At 36.1% G+C, this 20,765-nt stretch overlaps 1 protein-coding gene across 2 annotated transcripts in view; it reads right to left on the bottom strand.

Moving 5' to 3' along the window:
- Positions 1–20,765, bottom strand: part of OCA2 (OCA2 melanosomal transmembrane protein) — a 348,360-nt gene that overhangs the window by 141,212 nt on the left and 186,383 nt on the right. For both annotated transcript variants that reach the window (XM_039319662.1, XM_039319661.1), the window contains 3 exons: positions 11,748–11,895; positions 8,932–8,989; positions 2,748–2,856 (listed from right to left, as the gene is read on the bottom strand). In XM_039319662.1, the coding sequence (XP_039175596.1) occupies positions 2,748–2,856; positions 8,932–8,989; positions 11,748–11,895 (315 nt within the window). The remainder of the gene's footprint in view (positions 1–2,747; positions 2,857–8,931; positions 8,990–11,747; positions 11,896–20,765) is intronic.

Consider the following 20,765-nt stretch of genomic DNA (forward strand, 5'->3'; position numbering starts at 1 on the left):
CATATATTGATTTGAAAATACGCAATTAGATAAGATGGTGCTCAAATCTAAAATTAATTCTTTTTTCTCCCATTTCTGTGCTACAAATTATCACTAAAATTCTATTTCATTTTTAATATATATATCAGGAAAAGACAATTAACAAAGACAATTTCTCTGTCACTATCAAGAAAAAAATAATATTTTGGCAGCACATACATAAAGAAACTCATTTCCAACATGCAAGCACTGTGTTTCAGTCTCACAGATATAATTCCACTGATGTCTCCTAAATATCCTTTGCATTTACAGGTTTGTAAGACGTCCCTGTTCTTCTCTCCCCAAAAAAATCTAGCTAACATAGTTCTCTGGAGGAAGAGAATGACTTTTAAATCAAATTAAAACTAGGATGTTGATAAGAGAAGAAATCAGATGGATAACAGTGGTAATCAGCTGCAGAGATGTAGGCCTTAATATTGAAAGAACAGCAAGCTTTATAGAGTTTTAAAGTATATTTAGTTTAATACTAGGACATAGTGATAATCTAGTACCTTTCCACAGGTAAACGTAATTCTCTTTGAAACACTGAATTCAGTGATAATGCTGTGAATCTCTTAGCATAAATTTATTGAAAATTAATTAACTAAAATATTTCAGTCTTGCTTTTATAATATAAGTATTCAAAGTTGCTAACAAAAATAATTAAAAAACAAAATAAACTTAAAACCTTTCCTCTTCAACATCTTCAAATGTATACCTCTATATTTAAAATATTTTGCTAGCCCTGACAAACCATGCTCTAGAATTGAAACATTTAACATATCCTATTGATCAGCAGATATTAAAACAATTGTATTTCATTAAAAAATAAAGACAGTACTTCTTTTGTACCACTAAATATTGTAGGTGCTACTAAATGTATATTTCAAGGCTGGCAAACAATATAAAAAGAGGCACACTTCCATATTCCTAGGAATTCTCTTTGTAATTTTCTTCTTCTAAAAGCAGTCTCTAACTACAACTGAAATTGCAGTAGAACAAAAGCTCATTTTCAATAATTGTGGGGAGGGATTCCACTAATCTGGCATTGAGTAGGTAACTGTGCACTGCAATCTGCATTATTTGCCTAATGACATCATTGTGCAAATGATACAAATCACCCAATTTCTGTTAATTTGCATTATTTGTATATTGGAATTTGCATCACTTGTTTAATTATGTAATTAAATAAATCAAGTTAATTGATGATGAAAACTGGTACATTCCATGCAATGCCCATTACATCCGGTCTACTAACCTAAGATTTCACTGCATAGAGAAAGGCCTCTAAACCTTTTAGCTATGATTAGGAGGGACAATAAGGCTCCTTGTCAGAATCCAATTATATTTCATCTCTAGTTATCAATTATAGAAAACCCCATTTCCGCCTTCTATGGATTCTGTCATATGATGAAGGGAAGGGGGTGAACAAAGGGGCTTTATGGCCCTCACTTCCTTCGGTACACTTCAAAGGAACTGGATGTGTGTATCACCAAAAGAACTAACCATAACAAAGGGGGCTATTACCTTTCATGTAGTTTTCTCTGAAGTCTCTATCCAGCCGGCAGTAAGGAAAAGGGGGTGGAAGTGTAATGCCTGAGACTGTCGCTGGAAGTAGGGGATGATTGGGTGGGGCTACTGGGGAACCCCTTAAAACCTTGAATGGGAGAGCTTGGACCCCAAGTCCTGTCTAGAACGCCTGCAACCATTTTCTCTTAATAAAGGATGCCTGTTGGAAGAATTATTCCAAGAGTTCTGTCTTCTTAAGATGCAAAGTGGGGTGGGTCCTTACACTCCTACTAAGTCCCCTTTCTTAATCAGGGTTCTACTTCTGCAGCTAAAACAGTTTGGAAGATAACTGGAACACTGCTCTAAAATGCAGAGAAATGATTAGGCTGTCTTTTACATGCATTCGTAGAAAATTAAAATTATACATGAAAAAATGTATTACTGAATGTCCTCTGCAATCCAAGTATATAGAGTGGTTTAAATTATGTTCTAAAGTATCATATAAAACGTCTTCAGTCTAACCTATGGTATATTTCTTTAAAAGATCACTGAAGAAAATCTACCTCAATTAAAATCCATACAAGTCCAGACCAAAAACTTTAGAAAAGGAATCTTATTTTCCATTAAAAAAAAAAAGTATAGCAGTTGTGGCACTAGTAGCAGCAGGAAAGTATATTTCAATTACATTTTATATGATTAATTGTCAAGAACCCAGAAACTGGAAAAATCAGAGAGAATATAGTTAAATCATTTACAGTGCAATGTAAGAAATGTACCTTCAAGCCTTCAATAAATGAGACAGAATTACACAGTCTTGAAGTATATAGGAATGATACCTAAGAATATATATATATATATATATATATATATATATATATATATATATATATATATATACCCATGAGCGCACACACAGACACAACCCTTCCTGGAGCATTGTACTTAAAGTTGTCAGGCCAAAGAATCAGGACCATTTGTAAGGCTGCAGCATAGAAAATTCATTCAAGCTTATACATAAGAATCTGGTCAATTCTAAACTTTAACACCAAATTGGCACCAAATAAGGGTCAATGGAATTCAGGAGAGATAAGACTAGGAGCACTTGTGGGAACACGACTCTAAACTGATGATGCCCTAACTCCACCCCCAACCCTGCCTGCTCTTGTCCTACAAAAGTAGAATATATTTAAATACCAATAAATAATCCAAATGGAGCTTACCAAGATCTAAATGAATTCCTGGAACGAACGAATTGAGAAAGTACATGAGAATAACAATTCCTAAAACCATCAGGCATTTGATGAGAAGCAACTTGTCTGTTATTCTGTGCTGTTCAAAAGATAAAATATATGAATCAAGTGGAAATAGACTTCAAATATCCCATTTCATACTAGCATCTTTCCCAAGTCAGAACCAAATATGATTATAATGTAGACATGTTTTCATTAAAATGGCAGAGGAAACACCTAAAATGTGAAAACAATATTTTAAACTTAGAATGAAACACATTTGGATTTTAGAGATTTGTATTATATTTCCAATAAAACCTTGTTGACAATCTTGGAAACTGGCAACAAGTCTTTCATCTCAATTGAAAAAGTTTTCATTTTCATTATAGATATAAAATCAGATCTCATGCTTTTTTAGTAGTAGTAGTAGTAATAGTAGTAGTAGTAGTAATAATAATAATAATAATAATAATAATAATAATAATAATAACAACAACAACCTACAAGAAAGACCAAATGAAGAACAGAATAGAGGCATGGGAATACAAAGCACTACATGGCCAATACATTAAAAAAAATAGATGGGAAAGCAGATAATAACAAGACCTGGCAATGGCTAAGAGCAGGAAAATTGAAGAAAGAGACCGAAGGACTAATTCTGGCTGCACAAGACCAAACCTTAAGGACAAATGCATATAAAGTCAAAATTGAGAAGACAGCAACAGACAGTAAGTGCCGCCTATGCAAAGAAGCTGAAGAAACAGTGGACCACCTGGTAAGCTGTTGCAAGAAGATTGCACAGACTGACTACAAGCAGCGGCATGACAAAGTAGCAACAATGGTGCATTGGAAGATCTGCAAAAAATATCATTTGCCTGTAAGCAAAAACTGGTGGGATCATAAAATAGAGAAAGTCATAGAAAATGATAAAATTAAACTGCTCTGGGACTTCAGAATTCAAACAGACAAGCACCTGCAACATAACACCCCAGACTTAACAATTGTCGATAAGAAAGACAAAAAAGTCTGGATAGTGGACGTGGCAGTGCCTGGAGACAGCAGAATAGACGAGAAAGAACTGGAGAAGATAACAAAATACAAAGACCTACAAATAGAAATAGAAAGACTGTGGCAAAAGCAAGCAAGGGTAATACCAATAGTAATAGGCTCCTTGGGTGCAATCCCCAAATAACTGGAGCACCACTTGAACACCATTGGCATTGACAAATTGGCTATTAGTCAATTGCAAAAGGCGGCCTTACTAGGAACTGCTTCCATCATGCGACGATACCTGTAATACCATCAAACATCCACATCTGCCTATCCCAGGTCCTGGGTAAGGACTCGATAGGTAGACAAAATGCCAAATCCAGTCTGAACATCTGGGTGACTGTGCGATGATCCATAATAATAATAAAGTTGGAAGGGACCTTAGAGGTCATCAAGTCCAACCCCCTGCTCAGGCAGGAAACCCTACACCATTTTGGACAAATGACTGTCCAGTCTCTTCTTAAAAACTTCTAGTGTTGGAGCATTCACCGCTTCTGGAGGCAAGTTGTTGCACTGGTTAATTCTTCTAACTGTCAGGAAGTTTTTCCTTAGTTCTAGGTTGCTTTTCTCTTTGATTAGTTTCCATCCGTTGCTTCTTGTCCTGCCTTCAGGCACTTTGGAGAATATTATTATAGCAGAAACAGAAAGACCGGAATGAATGTCCCTTAATAATTTAATGTTTAACTACCAGGATTCACACATTCCAGGACTAAACAGCCTCTCAAGAGTTATTGTGTCAAGTTATTGACAAATGGTGTTAATTATGGTTCAGGTAGAACACTGTATTTTTCTTCTACTTTACTGATTTATTATTATATATAGTATTTACTGTGATTTCCCCCCATGTACAAACATGCATTAGAAACAAATGAAATAAAAAATTTGACCTAGACCTCCACTTTAGGAAACTATCTGTATTCAAGATCCATAAACTCTCCTCTGGGTAACTTAAGAATGAGAGAAAAAGAAATTTGCAGTGGAATCTTTATCCCTAACCTTCCATTGCAGGGAAGATCTTCAAGGAATTGATAACAGAATTACACTAAAATGTACAGTTAGGAATCCTGCCCATCAAATCCCAGATTAGAAAGAGGGTTTACCACATATCTATATCCAATCTCTAGGCATTTTTTTCCAGAAACTCTGAAGACGCTACCATGTTCTCAGTATACAAAACTAATGCATAAAGCAGTTTTTCATGATTTCTTCTTTAATTCACAAGATTGGATTCTCTCTCTATTTACATAATCAGATCAGATGTTATTAAAAACATTTTCAAATAAATACTAGCTAACAGATATATAAAATGGCTCACAGACTAGGATGAATTAAATAATGTTTTAGCATCCTGCAGTGTCTTAGAGGCAGTTCAGAAGTAGTGCTTCAGAACACATGGATGGATTTTTGTACAGATAAGCAATTCTGGAAATAGATGCAGCTGCTCTAATGAGTCATAACCATGCAGCAAGCAGAGTTCCCATTTGAATTACAGTATATATTGCACAAGAAATTGGCATCAGTCATTAAATCTCATCACTAACTATATTATTTTATTTCTACAAACTACAGTACAATATTCATAATTGTTGGGAAGAATCACAAATTGTTGCTACCAACCAAAGCATGACAATTCAAGCATTGCTCATCTAACTACAGTAGGTTGGCAATTCTACATCACCAGAATTGATACAAATTTTCTTAAGAAAATTTTTCAAATAACCTAATGTGGACTCAATGTAGCTCTACAAAAAGCTACTAGAGTTACCAAAGTGGTTCTGCAGAAAATGGATCTTTGATTATTGATTAAGTATATCCTTTTTCTTTTTAGGACTATCCACAATGATATCACCTAATAATTTCTTCACAAGATAGAAAAGATCTATATAGCAGAAAATATAGCAGTATTATAGTATATTTCAGGAAAATATTTTAGCATTACATTTTCATCCATCTAACTTGGCAGGAAGGCAATACATTATATCCATGGACAAACCTTCTAAGAGATGTATTTTTAGAAGGCCAATCAGTTACTTAATATCATGCCAGCCAGATATTTAGATCAACTAAAGCAGTGGTTCTCAACCTTTCTAATGCCGCGACTCCATAATACAGTTCCCCATGTTGTGGTGACCCCCAGCCACTTATACATCACCGGGTGCCAGGGGCGTGGCCAAAGAAAAGGGGGAAAAAATGGCGGACAGCCTTGTGTGGCGACCCCTGTGAAATGGTCGTTCGACCCCAAATGGGGTCCCGACCCACAGGTTGAGAACCACTGAACTAAAGTATCAAAAGTTAGAAAAACCTTCCTACTAACATATTTCAAAGTACTAAAATTCTAAATGAGCAATTTTAAGGAAAGCTTAAGTGAATGTCATATGTGGCCCAGCTTTGTCCATGTAAAGTGAGGTGTCGAACCCCGCGAGGCTGACCCATCCGGGCCGACAAGCGGCGGGCCGTGAGCCCTTGGTGTGTTGCCCCATCATCACCCAGACACCTTTCTTTTGTTTTGCCCTGCCTCCTGGTCCATCACCGCTGCTGGGATGCTCGCCTCGTGGGGCCGACACTCACTGGAGGGAGAAGAGGCCGTCAGCTGGTGTCTTTCATTGCCAGAAGTTGACTGCGGGGCCACACAACCAACGAGTGCGGTGCCTAGAAGGACACTCTAGGCTCAGCTGCTTCGTGAGCAGAACGAGCAACCCTGCAAGGTTGCACGACAGCGGGTGCGGTGCCTAGAAGGACACTCTAGGCACAGCTGCTTTGTGAGCAGAATGAAGCAACCCTGCAAGGCAATAGAGCATGGCCAGATGGGACGAAAGAACATTGAAGCCCCAGCTGACTCCTGTATAGCACTTGATGCACCAGATGGTGGTCTCGGGGTGGAGTAGTTTAATGAGGTTGGGGCTGGTTTCCTGAGGGTGGGGTGGGGGTGGGTATGTATAATCTATGTAAGGCACTGGGAGCAATCCACTCCCAGTGCTGTCTTTGTTTCGTACGGAGTAAATTAAAAACTACCATCAGTCTTTCGTTCCTGCTTGCCGGCTTGTTCTTTGGAGCACCAAAAAAAGATGCATTATTATATTGTGTTTTTATATTGTTGTTAGCCACCCAGAGTTGCTTGACAGTGAGAAATGGTACAGGGTTTCCTGCCTGAGCAGGGGGTTGGTCTAGATGACCTTCAAAGTCCCTTCCAATTTTATTGTTATTGTTGTTGTTGTTGTTATAAGATGGGCAGCATATAAATATAATAAAAAATAGAATCATCCCGAGGCAGATAGCTTTGCAGAGAGAAGGGTGGGAGCTGACTAGCAAGTAACAGGAAGCAAATACTGCTTACTCCAAAGATCTAAAGAACTTGCTGAAGTTTATTCCCCTCAGTTCCTTGAGCGTTCAAGGACAATGGTTGAAAATATACAGTAAACAGACTGATGGAAGTTAGCCCAGAGAAAGAAATATTAAAAAGGGCAGAAAAAAATACATTTTTCCTCAAAAGAACTTTTTAAAACCAAACCTGACCCCAAATCTATCTCTGCCCCAAGCAAGAGCTAGGCCCATACAAATGCAGATGTAAAACCATCAGGAAGTTGGAGCCAGAGCAATCGAGAAGACAAAAGAGAAGATCTGCATACCCCACCCAAACTCTAGGAGTCAGCCCCATCACCTGGGAAGCAGGATATGATAATAGAAATAAACCACAGATATCAAGGCCTAGACAAACACTCAAACAGCCTCAAAGTTCATGCCACAGGAACAGGAAACTATTCCAAACAAGGCTAGAGGGAGTATAAAAGCCTACTGCCCCATGTGCTTAGCCCTTCTCTCTCCTCTGCACTTTCCTGAAGAACCATCTTTCTGCAATAAACTGTAACCTTCTTCCCAAAGCAGTTGTCATGTTTGCTTATTTATTCCCAGCTTGGATGAACCAGGATGAAGACTTTACTTCTAACAAGACACTTTGGAGCCTCAGCAGTCCAAACCTAGAACTCGAAGTAATGTTCAATATCAAATGTCTAATCAAGGTGGTAAACAGTTTGAGGCTTGTTCTCCTAAGTTAGACTTCCAGTCTGAGCTGTCAGCATATAAGCAACTTCTTAGTGTGTAATTTTCGACCTCTTCCTTCCCTCTGGAGAAGGCTTTCCAGAAGAGAGGAACCAGCTCTCTTTGCCTGGGCAATGAGCTGAGTTTTAGCCAGGCAGCATGAAAGGGGTGGAGTGTTTGGTTAAGCAGATCTGATAAGTGGTTTCTATTCATTGTCCTCTGGCACCTGCTCTCTCCCTCAACATTTTTCTCCAAACCCCCGCATCTGTTCCTATTAGGTCCAATTAAACTGATTTATTGCTACTTATGTGTATGTACAGGAATATTCTGAACTAATGGTTAGCACCTGCTCGGAATCAGATAGCAGTCAACAGAATTTAAGGAAGGTTGGACTTAGTTTGCTTATGGCTATGTAGGGATTCTAGACTAATCCCTCTTTTAACTCTGGCCCCAGATTCTGCCAGTCCTTCTCCTATAGTTGCTTCATCAGAATAGCATTTATACTCAACAGGCACTATGTCCACAGATGTTCTTCTGCTGTGGTTTAGTTAAATGGAAAGTGGTATTTTTCCTCCACCACACACTTCATCCCTTAAATATTATTCAATTTTTGTTTTATTACTTGTATTCTCAGAAGTGGATTTCTGCAACATAATTGTATTGTTTTATTGTAGTCTGTTTTGTTCCTTATATCCATCTTACCATATCCATCTTTTGCTTTTAATATTTTAATTTTATTTTATTCTTTATTGAGATTTTACTGAGATTGGGCATAATAAATAATTGTGTTACAATTGTATAATGGTACTGGTTCTTCTGAAATGCAAAGCAACAGACCACTTTCTATTTCAGACAAAGATAGTCTTGTGAAGTAAAACAAAGGGTTCTAAAAATTTATATATGACCTAAGGGAGAGTACCCACATGACAGTTCAGGCTCAAAATAATTTTTTCCCAATTATTTTTTGAATCCTCGGCAGATTTCAAAATAGAAGATTTTGTGCGTTGGCATTGTTCTCAATATTAAGAAAAGTAAAACATTATAAATGTAATGTTTTAAATGTAGGTGAACATTTTTCAGAATTGTTTACCTTTTTTTGGAGCTCTTGGATATTTGTTTCCCAGTTTTTATCTTTTTGTGAGATTTGTCTGAAATAAAATATATAGAAAACCATACAGATAAAAAAAGAACTTAGATTATTATTTGTTACGGGTAATTATACAGTACTTAACATTTATGTTCCATATCCACTTACCATTAAATGACACAACACATATCTATCTTAAACAATACATAGTACTATTATACTGAATTTCTCCACATTTCCAAGGAATTTTAAATACAAATGCTAGGTGTGATGAACAGTGCCTATGAATTACAAAAAAAGATCCATCAAAAGCTTAGAAGAATTTGTGGCATGCCCCATGAAATTTTGGATCAGTATTTTCAAATATAACACATCTGTGACATCTTCATACAATACCTCAAGAAATTAACATTATTACACTATTGTTTGAAAGTTTACTCCCCTAGTCTAATGCCAGATGCTTCAAAAAATCTGGAATTTGTGAATACTTTTTGCTCCAGTGCTTTCTCCTTTCTCTTTAAAAACAAGAGAAGAAATGCATAGAGAGTATAACTTACATAATTCATTAAACCATTTTATCAGCAGTGGCTATAGAAAGCATCTTGGTTTTCTCCATTCAACGTAATGTGTTGCATTTCTGTGTGTATTTCTTTTCTCCCCTCTTATTCAGTCTGGGTATGTTTGTGTGTTACTGAGAAATAAAGGAAAGTTTGCAAATATTTTGCACTGGGTCAGATGATCTCGAGGGAAGATAAAAGGCCCTAGTATAGAGCGGTTGCAATTGCCTATTCTCTAGGGATGGACCAGGAAAAAAAATGGAATCTTTGGGCTCATTTTTAATGAATCTTTCTTTTGCCAGCTCCTCTGACTATACCAAGGGTGGCCTGTTCTTTTCAAGTTTCAAAAAATGATCTCGCTGATAGATAGACCCAAAGAGATTCACCCCTTCACATAATTTCTTTTCAACAATCTATGAATTTAAAAAGAATGATATTTCATTAACAGTGAATATCATTAGAATTTCTTGAGCTATTTAATAGTATTGCTCTTTTTAATATTTGTAGGTGTAACAAAATTAAAAGATTCAAGGATCCAATTCTGAGCAATTGCTTCATTTAGAATGGCCCTAGACCACGGGTGTCAAACTCGCAACATCATGTGATGTGTCGCGACATATCGTGACTTTTTTCCATTGCCAGCAATGGGGTGGGTGTGGTTTCAACATGACGCATCCGGCCCGTGGGCCAGCAGTTTGACACCCCTATCCTAGACTTTCACATAATAGAAAACTCAGATTTCCCATTAAATTTACACTCTATACAGTAGCAGCTACAGGATTCATATTGAGGTATATAATATACATATGTTTTCAAATATTTTTTCTCATTTAGAATCAGAATCAGAATAACAGAGTTGGAAGGGACCTTGTAAGTCATCTAGTCCAAACCCCCACCCAAGCAGGAGACCCTACACCATTTCTGACAGAAAGCAGTCAAGTCTCTTCTTGAAACTCCCACAACATCTGAAAGCAAACCATTCCACTGGTTGATTGTTTTCACTATCAGAAAATTTCTCCTTATTTCTAGGTTGAATCTCTCCTTCATCAGTTTCTATCCATTATTCCTTGTCTGGCCTTCAGGTGCTTTGGAAAATAGGTTAACCCTCTCCTCTCTGTGATAGCCCCTCAAATATCATGCTATCATGTTTCCCCTGGTCCTTCTCTGCACTAGACTAGCCATGGCCAGTTCCTGTGGCTGTTCTTCGTATGTTTTAGCCTCCAATTCCCTAATCATCTTTGTTGCTCTTCTCTGTACTATTTCTAGAGTCTCAACATCTTTTTTATAGTGTGGAGACCAAAATTGGTTGCAGTAGTCTAGGTGTGGTCTTACTAAGGCTTTATAGAGAGGTATTAGTATCTCCCATGATCTTGATTGAATCCCTCTGTTAATGCAATTTAGAATTCTATTGGTTTTTTTGGCTGCCGCCGCACTCTGTTGTCTCATATTGAATTGATTGTCCACTAAGATTCCAAGATCCCTCTCACAGTTGCTGCTATTAAGCCTGGTTTCACCTAATCTTTATGTGTACTTTTGGTTTTTCTTGCCTAAGTGTAAGACTTTACATTTCTCTACATTTACATTTGATATGTTTAATATAAAAAATACTTTTGAATTTATTTTTTGTTGTTATTGCTTTTTTATCACATTAAGTCCCTATCAAACCAGATTTCATCCTGCACCTTGACTTCTGTTTCTCAATCCACTTTACAAAATAGCTAAATATTCTCAGATCAATGTCCTCTTTCTCTAGATCTGATTTGGAGGAATACCGTACATAGCTTGGCACATAGCATTTACGCATCACTTCCATACATATGAAGACAATTACCTTGAAAATCTGCTGAAGGTCATTTGTGAAGAGTTATTTACTGTACCTATGATAGCCTATTCACAGCCTGGTAAGGACTGGAAGACAGTGGAAAAACATCCAAATACATCTGCATATTTCTGAGTTTTTCAGGAAATGGGCACACAACCCATTGTTTGACAAGAGACACATTTGAAAGAAAATACAGAATATTACCCTAAAAATGAGAGCTAAATGGGGCTCTAAAATAAAGGTACTCCATAACTTTATCCAGTATTTCTCAAGCTCAGCAAGATGTGTCAATTTCAACCCCCTGGCAGGAGAATTCTGAGAAATGAAGTCCACATATCTTAAAGTTGCTGTGCCTGGAAACCCTGAGTCCTAACACTTTCCTTTATGATAAAGCTAAAGAAGATTCAGTGTAGATCTTGCTTTCAAGAGCCTGACATTACCTGTGGAAAGTTTTGAGCTTTTTCCTTAGCAAGAACTCTAGAGTTCTAACTTTTTGCATTAAGAGGCACTTCACAGCTGTTTCTTCTCTGCTTGCAGGGTTAATTCTCTGGGCTGTCAGTTTCCAAACATGGATTTCATGTTTCAGTTCTAAGAAAAAATAAAATTATTTAGCTAAGAGCGACAATATGGCACATTTCAATTTTCCTAGTCACAACGTAGAGATATATGATGTCTCTGGACAAAGATTTGCAATACTACAACCAAGTCAGGAACTGTCATTCTTGGATTTATACAAAAAAACAAAAAAACCCTAATTTTCTTTCTCACTTTAAATGCCTGAGAGGTAGTGGGCATTGATGCAAAGTCTTTGTACCGTCTTGTTATGTCATAGTTTTTTGTTTAGTGTGAATTCAGCCTAAATCAGAAATTGGTCAAGGAATTGTAAAAAAAAGGAGCACTGGTTGATATAATCCTGCATCTCCAAGTGGCATTGAATAATAACTGCTAAGAAATGGATGCAAAGTAACTTAAGATAATATTTTATAGATGCTAAATATTATTAGATCCAGGAGGTAATCATGTGGTCTGGAGATCTCTATTGACCCAATATTATTGTGTTTCTTTTCTAGAAATCCATTAGGGAAAAAAACAATAGTGAATTAAATGTTGAAAATGGAACTTGGTTCCAAAACAATCATCAGTCATTTTATGTATTCATTACAAAGTTTACTTTACAAATATTAAAGTTTACTGCAAAAATTACAAATGCAGTCATTAAAGTGAACCATTCTAAATATGTTTGAAACTGAAAGAGATTTGGTGTAGATAAAACTGCACAACAGATTAGAGTGTTTTTAGTATTTATGTACTATGATTGGCTTTTTGTTCATTTATATACTTAAATCTTATTCTTAGATATGTTAAATATTCATAAAATGTTATTCATAGCTATGCCAATTTATGCAGAGAGTATTGAGAATGTGAAATCTTATTCAACATTTAAATCATTTTCTTTCTCTGGCACCATATCTTTTTGATATATAAAAGATTAATGTACAGTTAAGTTGAATCTTGAACTGTTTTGGCTAAGCATTAAATATAATATACTGTCAATATAACATGTTGGTGTTTAAGCTTTTGATTTGAACCATGAGTTCTTTTTAAGAAATTACTTGTACTACACCATTTTGAACCTTTACACTTATCTAACATATAAATGATCATTTCTATTTTTTGAAATTGAGTTTTTCAATCAGAAGCTAAGCTAGAATATAGCTTATCATGAATTGTTGTGATGGATTATGGCACTATAGGACTTTAAAAGATCCTGGGCAGAATACCTTGCCACTTTTTCCTACCAGTCATTTCAGATCATACAAAATGCATTCTGCTTTTCAGAAATCTAAGATGGGGATAATCACATGAAAAAAAGCTGAACAGCTGCTCCTATTAGAAAAGCCACTGCCTGCACAGGATCAGCATGTGTTATCAGTTCAGCAAATGGTCCACATTGATTAAATAAATGCAACAGTAATTGGATCATAGTAATGGTGGTGACAGTGAGATTATGGTTTGGTACTTTTCATCTTGCCTTGTCTCATTTCAGTTTCATTTCAGTTTTTGTAAACACAAAGTCCAGAATTTAAAAAATGACTGAATTATTCCCCTATTGAATTTCCATGGTTGTACTAAGCAAGGGAGATGTCTCTCATGGCCTAAATGACCCTTTCCAACTCTATCATTCTAGTCATTTATAACATGAAGATTTAAGCCTTTTGAAAATCATGGCTTAGAATGCAATGGTTCAAAATTGTACATTAGATTTTTTTATCATAGTATTATTATAGGCATAATTTCTATATTTTTGCAATATATAAAATACTTTTTACTTTTGCAATTTCACAACAATCCTAGAAGATGGTTAGGATGAGAGACAGTGACTCAGTGAAAATTATCTAGTGAAGCCTCATTAGTTGACTGAAGATCTGAACCTGGATTTCTACAGCTATAATTAGCATTACGCAACTGTACTTTCAGTTAACACAAATGATAAATATGCATCAATATGATAAATCTTCAGAGTCAGTTAAACCTACAATACAATGGAAACTAATTGAATAAGAAAAATACAGATGGTGAGGGTCAGGAAGAGATTAAGGAAGTAAGATAAACCATATAGGCAAAAATAGTTGGGTCTGAGAAAGGAAGAAGGAAGTCGTAAGATAAGAAGAGAGGCACATTGAATTGAAAAGCAGGAAAAGAAATTATTGTTTAAAATGGATATATAAATATATACTAAGTTTAAAATAACCATTTACATGTCTATGTGAATATGATTTAGTATGTTATCAGGAAATGTGTATAGGCGGACGGAAAGAGTGTAACCTCATACTACCTCAGCCAATGGGGAAAGAGGAGGGCTGTAGCGGCCGGTGATAGGGATGAATAAAAGAAGGAGATATTTTGGGTTAAAACTTTGGAGAGAATCAAGCTTTGATAGCTTCTCTCCCTGCTTATTGCAATAAACGAAACAAAAGGCCTTCACTGTGTCTTGGCTGGTTATTGGTCAGGCGAGCTTGCCTCTGGTCACGAAGGAAAGTAGCCAGGAGCACATAACACAAATATTCAATCAAAGAAAAGACATTTTGACAAAGAATTATAATTCAGCTGCCAGCTTTTTCACGCAATCTGCCATCTAAGTATGGGCAATGCATCAAAGTCTTACATTTCACTATTCTTCAATTTATAAAAATGTCCAAAATGGAAACAGAAATACAATGTTCTTTTACTACTGAGATTTGCAGGACTGTCTTCCCATCATCCATCTTACCCTTATAGCTATTGAATTTTGACCTGAGTGGGTCATATGCCATAAGATATATTTTTCATCACCTGTTTACTTATTTATCTGCATAATACCAATTTTAGATAATTTTCATCTGCAGTAGATCAAATGCAAAATCACAAATTACTGCTCTTCACTAAACTAAAAATCTTGACAATGTAATTTGTTACCAAGCAGATTGCATTCAGTCTTGAAAATGATCAAAACAATTGCCATTTATTCTGTATAAAGACACTGCCTCTCAAAGTGTTAGGTTTCTAGGTTACATCATTTCCAAAATCAAGCTGATAACATTTTTCAAAAGGTTACTCTTTGGCAACTATCTGGAGAAAAAAGTCTTTCTGCAATTCATTCTGTTGTTTTCAGACAAGGATTGTACCTTTCAGTCAGTGCATCAATATGCTGTGGTATACTGTATGTTTCTGCACAATTAAACAACTGCTGGGGTCAAGAAGAAATTGATTGTTACAATCATCCTCTAAGTCTGATATATCTATTAACTGGTATGAGGATAATTTGAAAATGAATCATTAAGGTCTATGTGTGTATATGTATGTGTACGTATGTGTGTGTATATGTATATGTGTGTGTGTGTATATATATATATAGATTAGATCTTGGGAGACAAGAGGAATGGGAATGGTTGAATAAGAGACAGTTACACCGATAGCCAAGAAAACAAACAATGGAACATAAAGAAATTAATCCAGAGTTAACTGTGATCAGACTCAAATTATCAATCTTCAAGCCATGTAAAGTGCTTCACATATCCCCATCTATCTATCCCTAAATCAAGCAGAGTATTTCAATTCTCAGAAAATAAATAAATTATGTATGGAAAGCGTAATGTACTTGTGGAACAGGTGCAGAGAGCTGCACTGGGACCGTTAGTAGACCATGTGGCCTGCTAGCCAGACTTGCTGGCTATAAGGCTGATTAGTATGCATTTGAGAGGGAGAATACAGTGCATTCATGTATTGGCTGACACCGCCCCAAGCTGAATGTATAAATAGGGGCGGAGCCATCTTTGTTCAAGTTCTGTTTTGTCTTGAATAAAGAAGTCCCTGTTTAATACTCCTGCTTCTTCAATGCTGAACCCAGCAGAAAACAGAACAGAGAGGTAATCATATCAAATTTGTTTTGAAGGAATGGTGTGATCATAGCCTAAATACACCTCTATCAATCTTTACAGTATCAGTAATACTCTATATTAGATATGTCTTTTTAGGAAAACACAAACATTTAAATTATTATTCATCTGATAGCAAACTAGAGCAAAAGTAATTGTTTCGCATTTAACAATGGAAAGATCTGCTCACACAAATGGCTTGGAACAGTTCTGTAATTGTTTTAGCTTTCCAGAATTTGGGATGAGAGCTTGGAGAAGAAGCCTTAAAAGAAAAAAAAACTCATGGGAATTACAGTATGTCCCCTGAACTTTACATTACTGATTTGAGAATATTACCTCCAGGACCAGTTATACACTGGTTACAGTAACATCGGCGCTGGTTATTTATTATTTATATTTCATATTTCTAAACCACCAATCTCAGAGAGGAACTCTGGGTGGTTCTTGTTCTGTTTATTCAGAGAAACTTATTTCATCTGGCAGAACCCCTTCAAAATGGTTCCAAGAAGAAAGAAAAATTTAAATTCTTTTTAGCAGAGCCTTCCCAAACTGGGTAACATGTCAATGGTAACTGCTAGAATTACCAGCTGGTTTAGTTAAAAGAAAATTGCTTTAATTTTTTTATTATTATTTATTAAATATATTGACTGCCCATCTTACCACAGGATAACTTTGAGCAGCCAATAAATTTAATCTCTGCTCCAGAATTACTATGGGCCTTCAGAAATAGCTGTTTGTTATACCATATTTTTTTTATTTATAGTTTATTTTACTTGTAATAAAATAAAATCTCCAAATAATCTAAAAGAGTGATTTTCAAGAACTGACAACTTTAAAATATTTAAATTATAACTCCGCAAAATCCTGAAATTCTGAGAGTTGAATTCCACACATCTTAAAGTTGCCACATTGAAAAACACTGCACTAAAAACAATTAGACCAGAGTTTTAATACCAGTTTAAAACACATGAAACTTCCTAGTTTATATAAACAGGAAAATTGAACAAAATTATTATTCTGGTGACAGGGATAAAATGTTTAAAAAGAAAAATTAATGTTATAGACCTATCAAAAAAGATAGTTAATATTTTCCTGAAGACCAAAGTGGGTGGTAGTCCTCATCAATGTACTGGGAAATGAATTCCAGAAATGAAGGAAGCTCAAGCTTAAGTAATAATCAGACAGATCCTGTGCCTGGGGTGAACCTTCCCAGATTTTCTTAGTTTGAAATAAAATCTTGCAAGAAAAGGTGCTTGCCCTGGTGTTCCAGATAGATGCCTTTCAAAACATCAAGTTATTTTATTTATTTATATCCCTTTTTATGATTTTTACAAAAAACAGGGCAGCGGGTTTCTCAAAAACAGATCATGCCAGACAAACCTTATTGCATTCTTTGACCAAGTGACAAAATTAGTGGATCAGAGGAATGCTGTGGATATAATTTAGTTGGACTTCAGTAAGGCATTTGATAAAGTAGATCACAATCTACTACTTGATAAGATAGAAAAAAGTGGGTTAGACAGCATCACCACCAGATGGATTCGTAGCTGGCAGACCCACCGTACTCAGTGTGTGGTCCTTAATGGAACTGCATCTACTTGGAGATAAGTGTGTAGTGGGGTGCCCCAGGGCTCTGTTCTAGGCCCAGTGCTCCTCAACATTTTCATCAATGAGTTGGTTGAGGGGATAGATGGGGAACTCATCAAATTTGCGGATGACACCAAGCTGGCACAAATAGCCATCACTCCAGAAGACAGGCTTAAGATACAGGAGGACCTGGACAGACTTGAACACTGGGTGCTATCTAACAAAATGAAATTCAATGGTGAAAAAAGTAAGGTTTTACATTTAGGCAAGAAAAACCAAATGTACAGGTATAGTATAGGGGGTACCTTGCTCAATAGTAGTAACTGAGAGGGATCTCGGAGTCTTAGTGGACAATCACTTAAATATGAGCCAGCAGTGTGCTGCAGCTGCCAAAAAAGCCAACTCAGTGCTGGGCTGCATTAACAGAGGGATAGAATCAAGATCACGTGAAGTATTAATACCACTCTTTAATGCCTTGGTAAGGCCACACTTGGAATACTGCATCCAGTTTTGGTCACCACTATGTAAAAAAGATGCTGAGACTCTAGAAAGAGTACAGAGAAGAGCAACAAAGATGATTAGGGGACTGGAGGCTAAAACATATGAGGAACAGTTGCTGGAATTGGGTAAGTCTAGTTTAACGAAGAGAAGGACGAGGGGGGACATGATAGCAGTGTTCCAATATCTTAGGGGCTGCCACATAGAAGAGGGAGTCAAGCTATTCTCCAAAGCGCCTGAGAATAGGCAGATGGAAAGAAGCAAAGAAGCAACCGATGGAAACTAATCAAGGAGAGAAGCAACCTAGAACTAAGGAGAAACTTCCTGACAGTTAGAACAATTAACCAATGGAACAACCTGCCTCCAGAAGCAGTGAATGCTCCAACACTGGAAGGTTTTAAGAAGAGACTGGACAGCCGAAATGGTGTAGGGTTTCCTACCTGAGCACGGGGTTGGACTCGATGACCTCCAAGGTCCCTTCCAACTTTATTATTATTATTATATCCAACAAATCTCCCTTCTCCTATTTTTCCTACAACTACTACTCTGTGAGATGGATTTGGCTGAGAGAGTGTGACTAGCTCATGGTGTCCTGTTTTTTTAACCTGGTGCCTTAAGCACTATGCTAAATTCAACCACTGGCTCTGTGTGAGAGTTCAAAATGAATTAACCAAACAATCTAATCTCCATTCCCTCTATAGTAATTCATTTTACTGTCTCATATTCAATTGTCACCTGTTGTACTATAATGTGATGCATTATTCCATGTGCTGCATTCTGGAATAAGAATGAATTTTAACCTTCATCTACCTGACACCTTTAGAGGTATTTGAAGAGTACTATCATTTTCACCTCTTAGTTTTTTTTCAGGACTAAACATACTCAGATATTTCAACATTTTTTCTTAGAGCTTAGTTTGTAGCTCCCCAATTATCTTGGTTACGCCTTCAAAAGTGTGACATCCATAATTGGACACAGTATTTGATGGGGGAGCAGAATACAGTGAAAACATCACATCTGTGATTTTGAAATTTTACTTCTGTTGATACAGCCTAAAATGCATTTGTCTTCATTGTAACCAAATCATCCTTCTGTATGTTTTATTCAATTTGCAATAAGCTACTATTCTAAGATCTCTTTTGCATTTTGAATTTTATTTCTGTCTTCTATAATATTAGCTATCCCAGCCAATTCTATATCATCAGCAAATTTGATAACCACGTCACCCAAACCAAATGTTGAAGAATAAACAAAGACTGATCTTTCTGAAATCCTAATTTATATTTGTCTCAAATTCAATGAAAGATCATTGATCAGAACTTTGAGTCTAATTTTACAGATAGCAGCATATCCCCTTAATTGTCAGCCAGCCCACACTTAACAAGCTTGCTAATCAGCATCCTTTGGGTGTGTTGTTGAATGCTTCTGTTCATGACAAGGTATATTATGTCTACTACATTTCAATAATCTATTAAGGGAGTTATTCAATCAAAAAAATGAGATAAAACTAGTCAGGCAAGATTGTTCTTAACTTTATGATGGCTTTTGATAATTACTGCATTGTTTTCCAGATGTTGTGAGATCAAACTCTTAATGATGCATCGTATAATCTTCCCATATAACAAACTAATCTGCATCTAATATCTGTTTCTCCCCTCTCTCCGTCTCTCCCTCCCCCTTTTTTTTTTTAAAGACAGGTCAACATTTCTCAGATATAACATATAAGGATTCAGCCAAATCTTCAGCACAGTAGCATGCATTTCTTCTTGCATTGGGCAGTTAAATTTGCTTAAAAGGAGAAAGATAGGTCTTGACCATGTTTCAGTGTCTTTTTTGTTTTTGTTTTTTTATTTTGTTTAGTTTTTGAAAAGGCTTTTGTTTAGGTTTTTTGTTTGTTTTGTTTTTTGTTTAGTTTTTGAAAAAACAAGAAAAAAGTTAAGGAAAGAAAGAAGATGACAAGGAAATAACAAGCAGTAGAGAGAAAGCAGAGTTGCTTAACTCATTCTTTGTATCAGTATTCATTCAAAAAGAAACTGTATCCCAACTACCAAAAACGTAACTGTAAAAGATGAACTAAAATAAAAATTAAAATAAACAAGAAAATAGTAAGAGAACATCTGTCTGACTTTGATGAACATAAATCACCAGGACCTGATGGATTACATCCCAGAGTTCTGAAAGAGCTGGCAGATGTCATCTCACAATCATTGTACCATATCTTTCAAAAATCCTGGAGCATCGGGAAACTACCAGAGGATTGGAAAAGAGCTGATATGGTTCCCATCTTCAAAAAAGAAGAGGAAAAAACAGATCCAGGAAACTACAGAATAATCAGCCTAACATCAATATCTGGGAAGATACTGGAAAAAATAATCAAAAAACAGATCTGCAAACATCTAGAAACAAAGTTAGAACTAAAAGCCATCACGGATATGTTAAAAACAGATCATGCCAAATCAATCTCATTTCATTCTTTGACAAAGTGACTAAATTAATAGATTGGCAAAACGCTGTGGACATAGTATACTTAGATTTCAGCAATGCATTTGACAAAGTAGACCACAACCTACTTCTTCATAAACTAGAAAAATGTGGGATAGACAGCATCACCCCTAGATGGATTTATAACTGACTGACAAACCATTCTCAATGAGTAGTTCTTAATGGTACTATGTCTAGATGTAGAAAAATAAGCAGTGGGGTACCACAAGGTTCCATCTTAGTCCCAGTACTCTTCAATATCTTCATAAATGGATTTGGAATGCTGATTATTGGATTTTAATATCAGAATTGTCTACAACTATCTAGATATAGTCACACTCTGTTAGAATGAGAAGATACACAGCTTTGGAATGAGTCTGAATATAGATAGTTCTCTTACTTTTTATGGAGCTTATAATCAGAAACACTTTTATTGATTTGCCAGCTTCATCAGAGACTGTGATTTTCACTGTAACT

The sequence above is a fragment of the Crotalus tigris genome, unplaced genomic scaffold (genome assembly GCF_016545835.1).
Source record: "Crotalus tigris isolate CLP2741 ecotype Arizona unplaced genomic scaffold, ASM1654583v1 scf7180000023606.2106662, whole genome shotgun sequence".
NCBI lineage: Eukaryota > Metazoa > Chordata > Lepidosauria > Squamata > Viperidae > Crotalus > Crotalus tigris.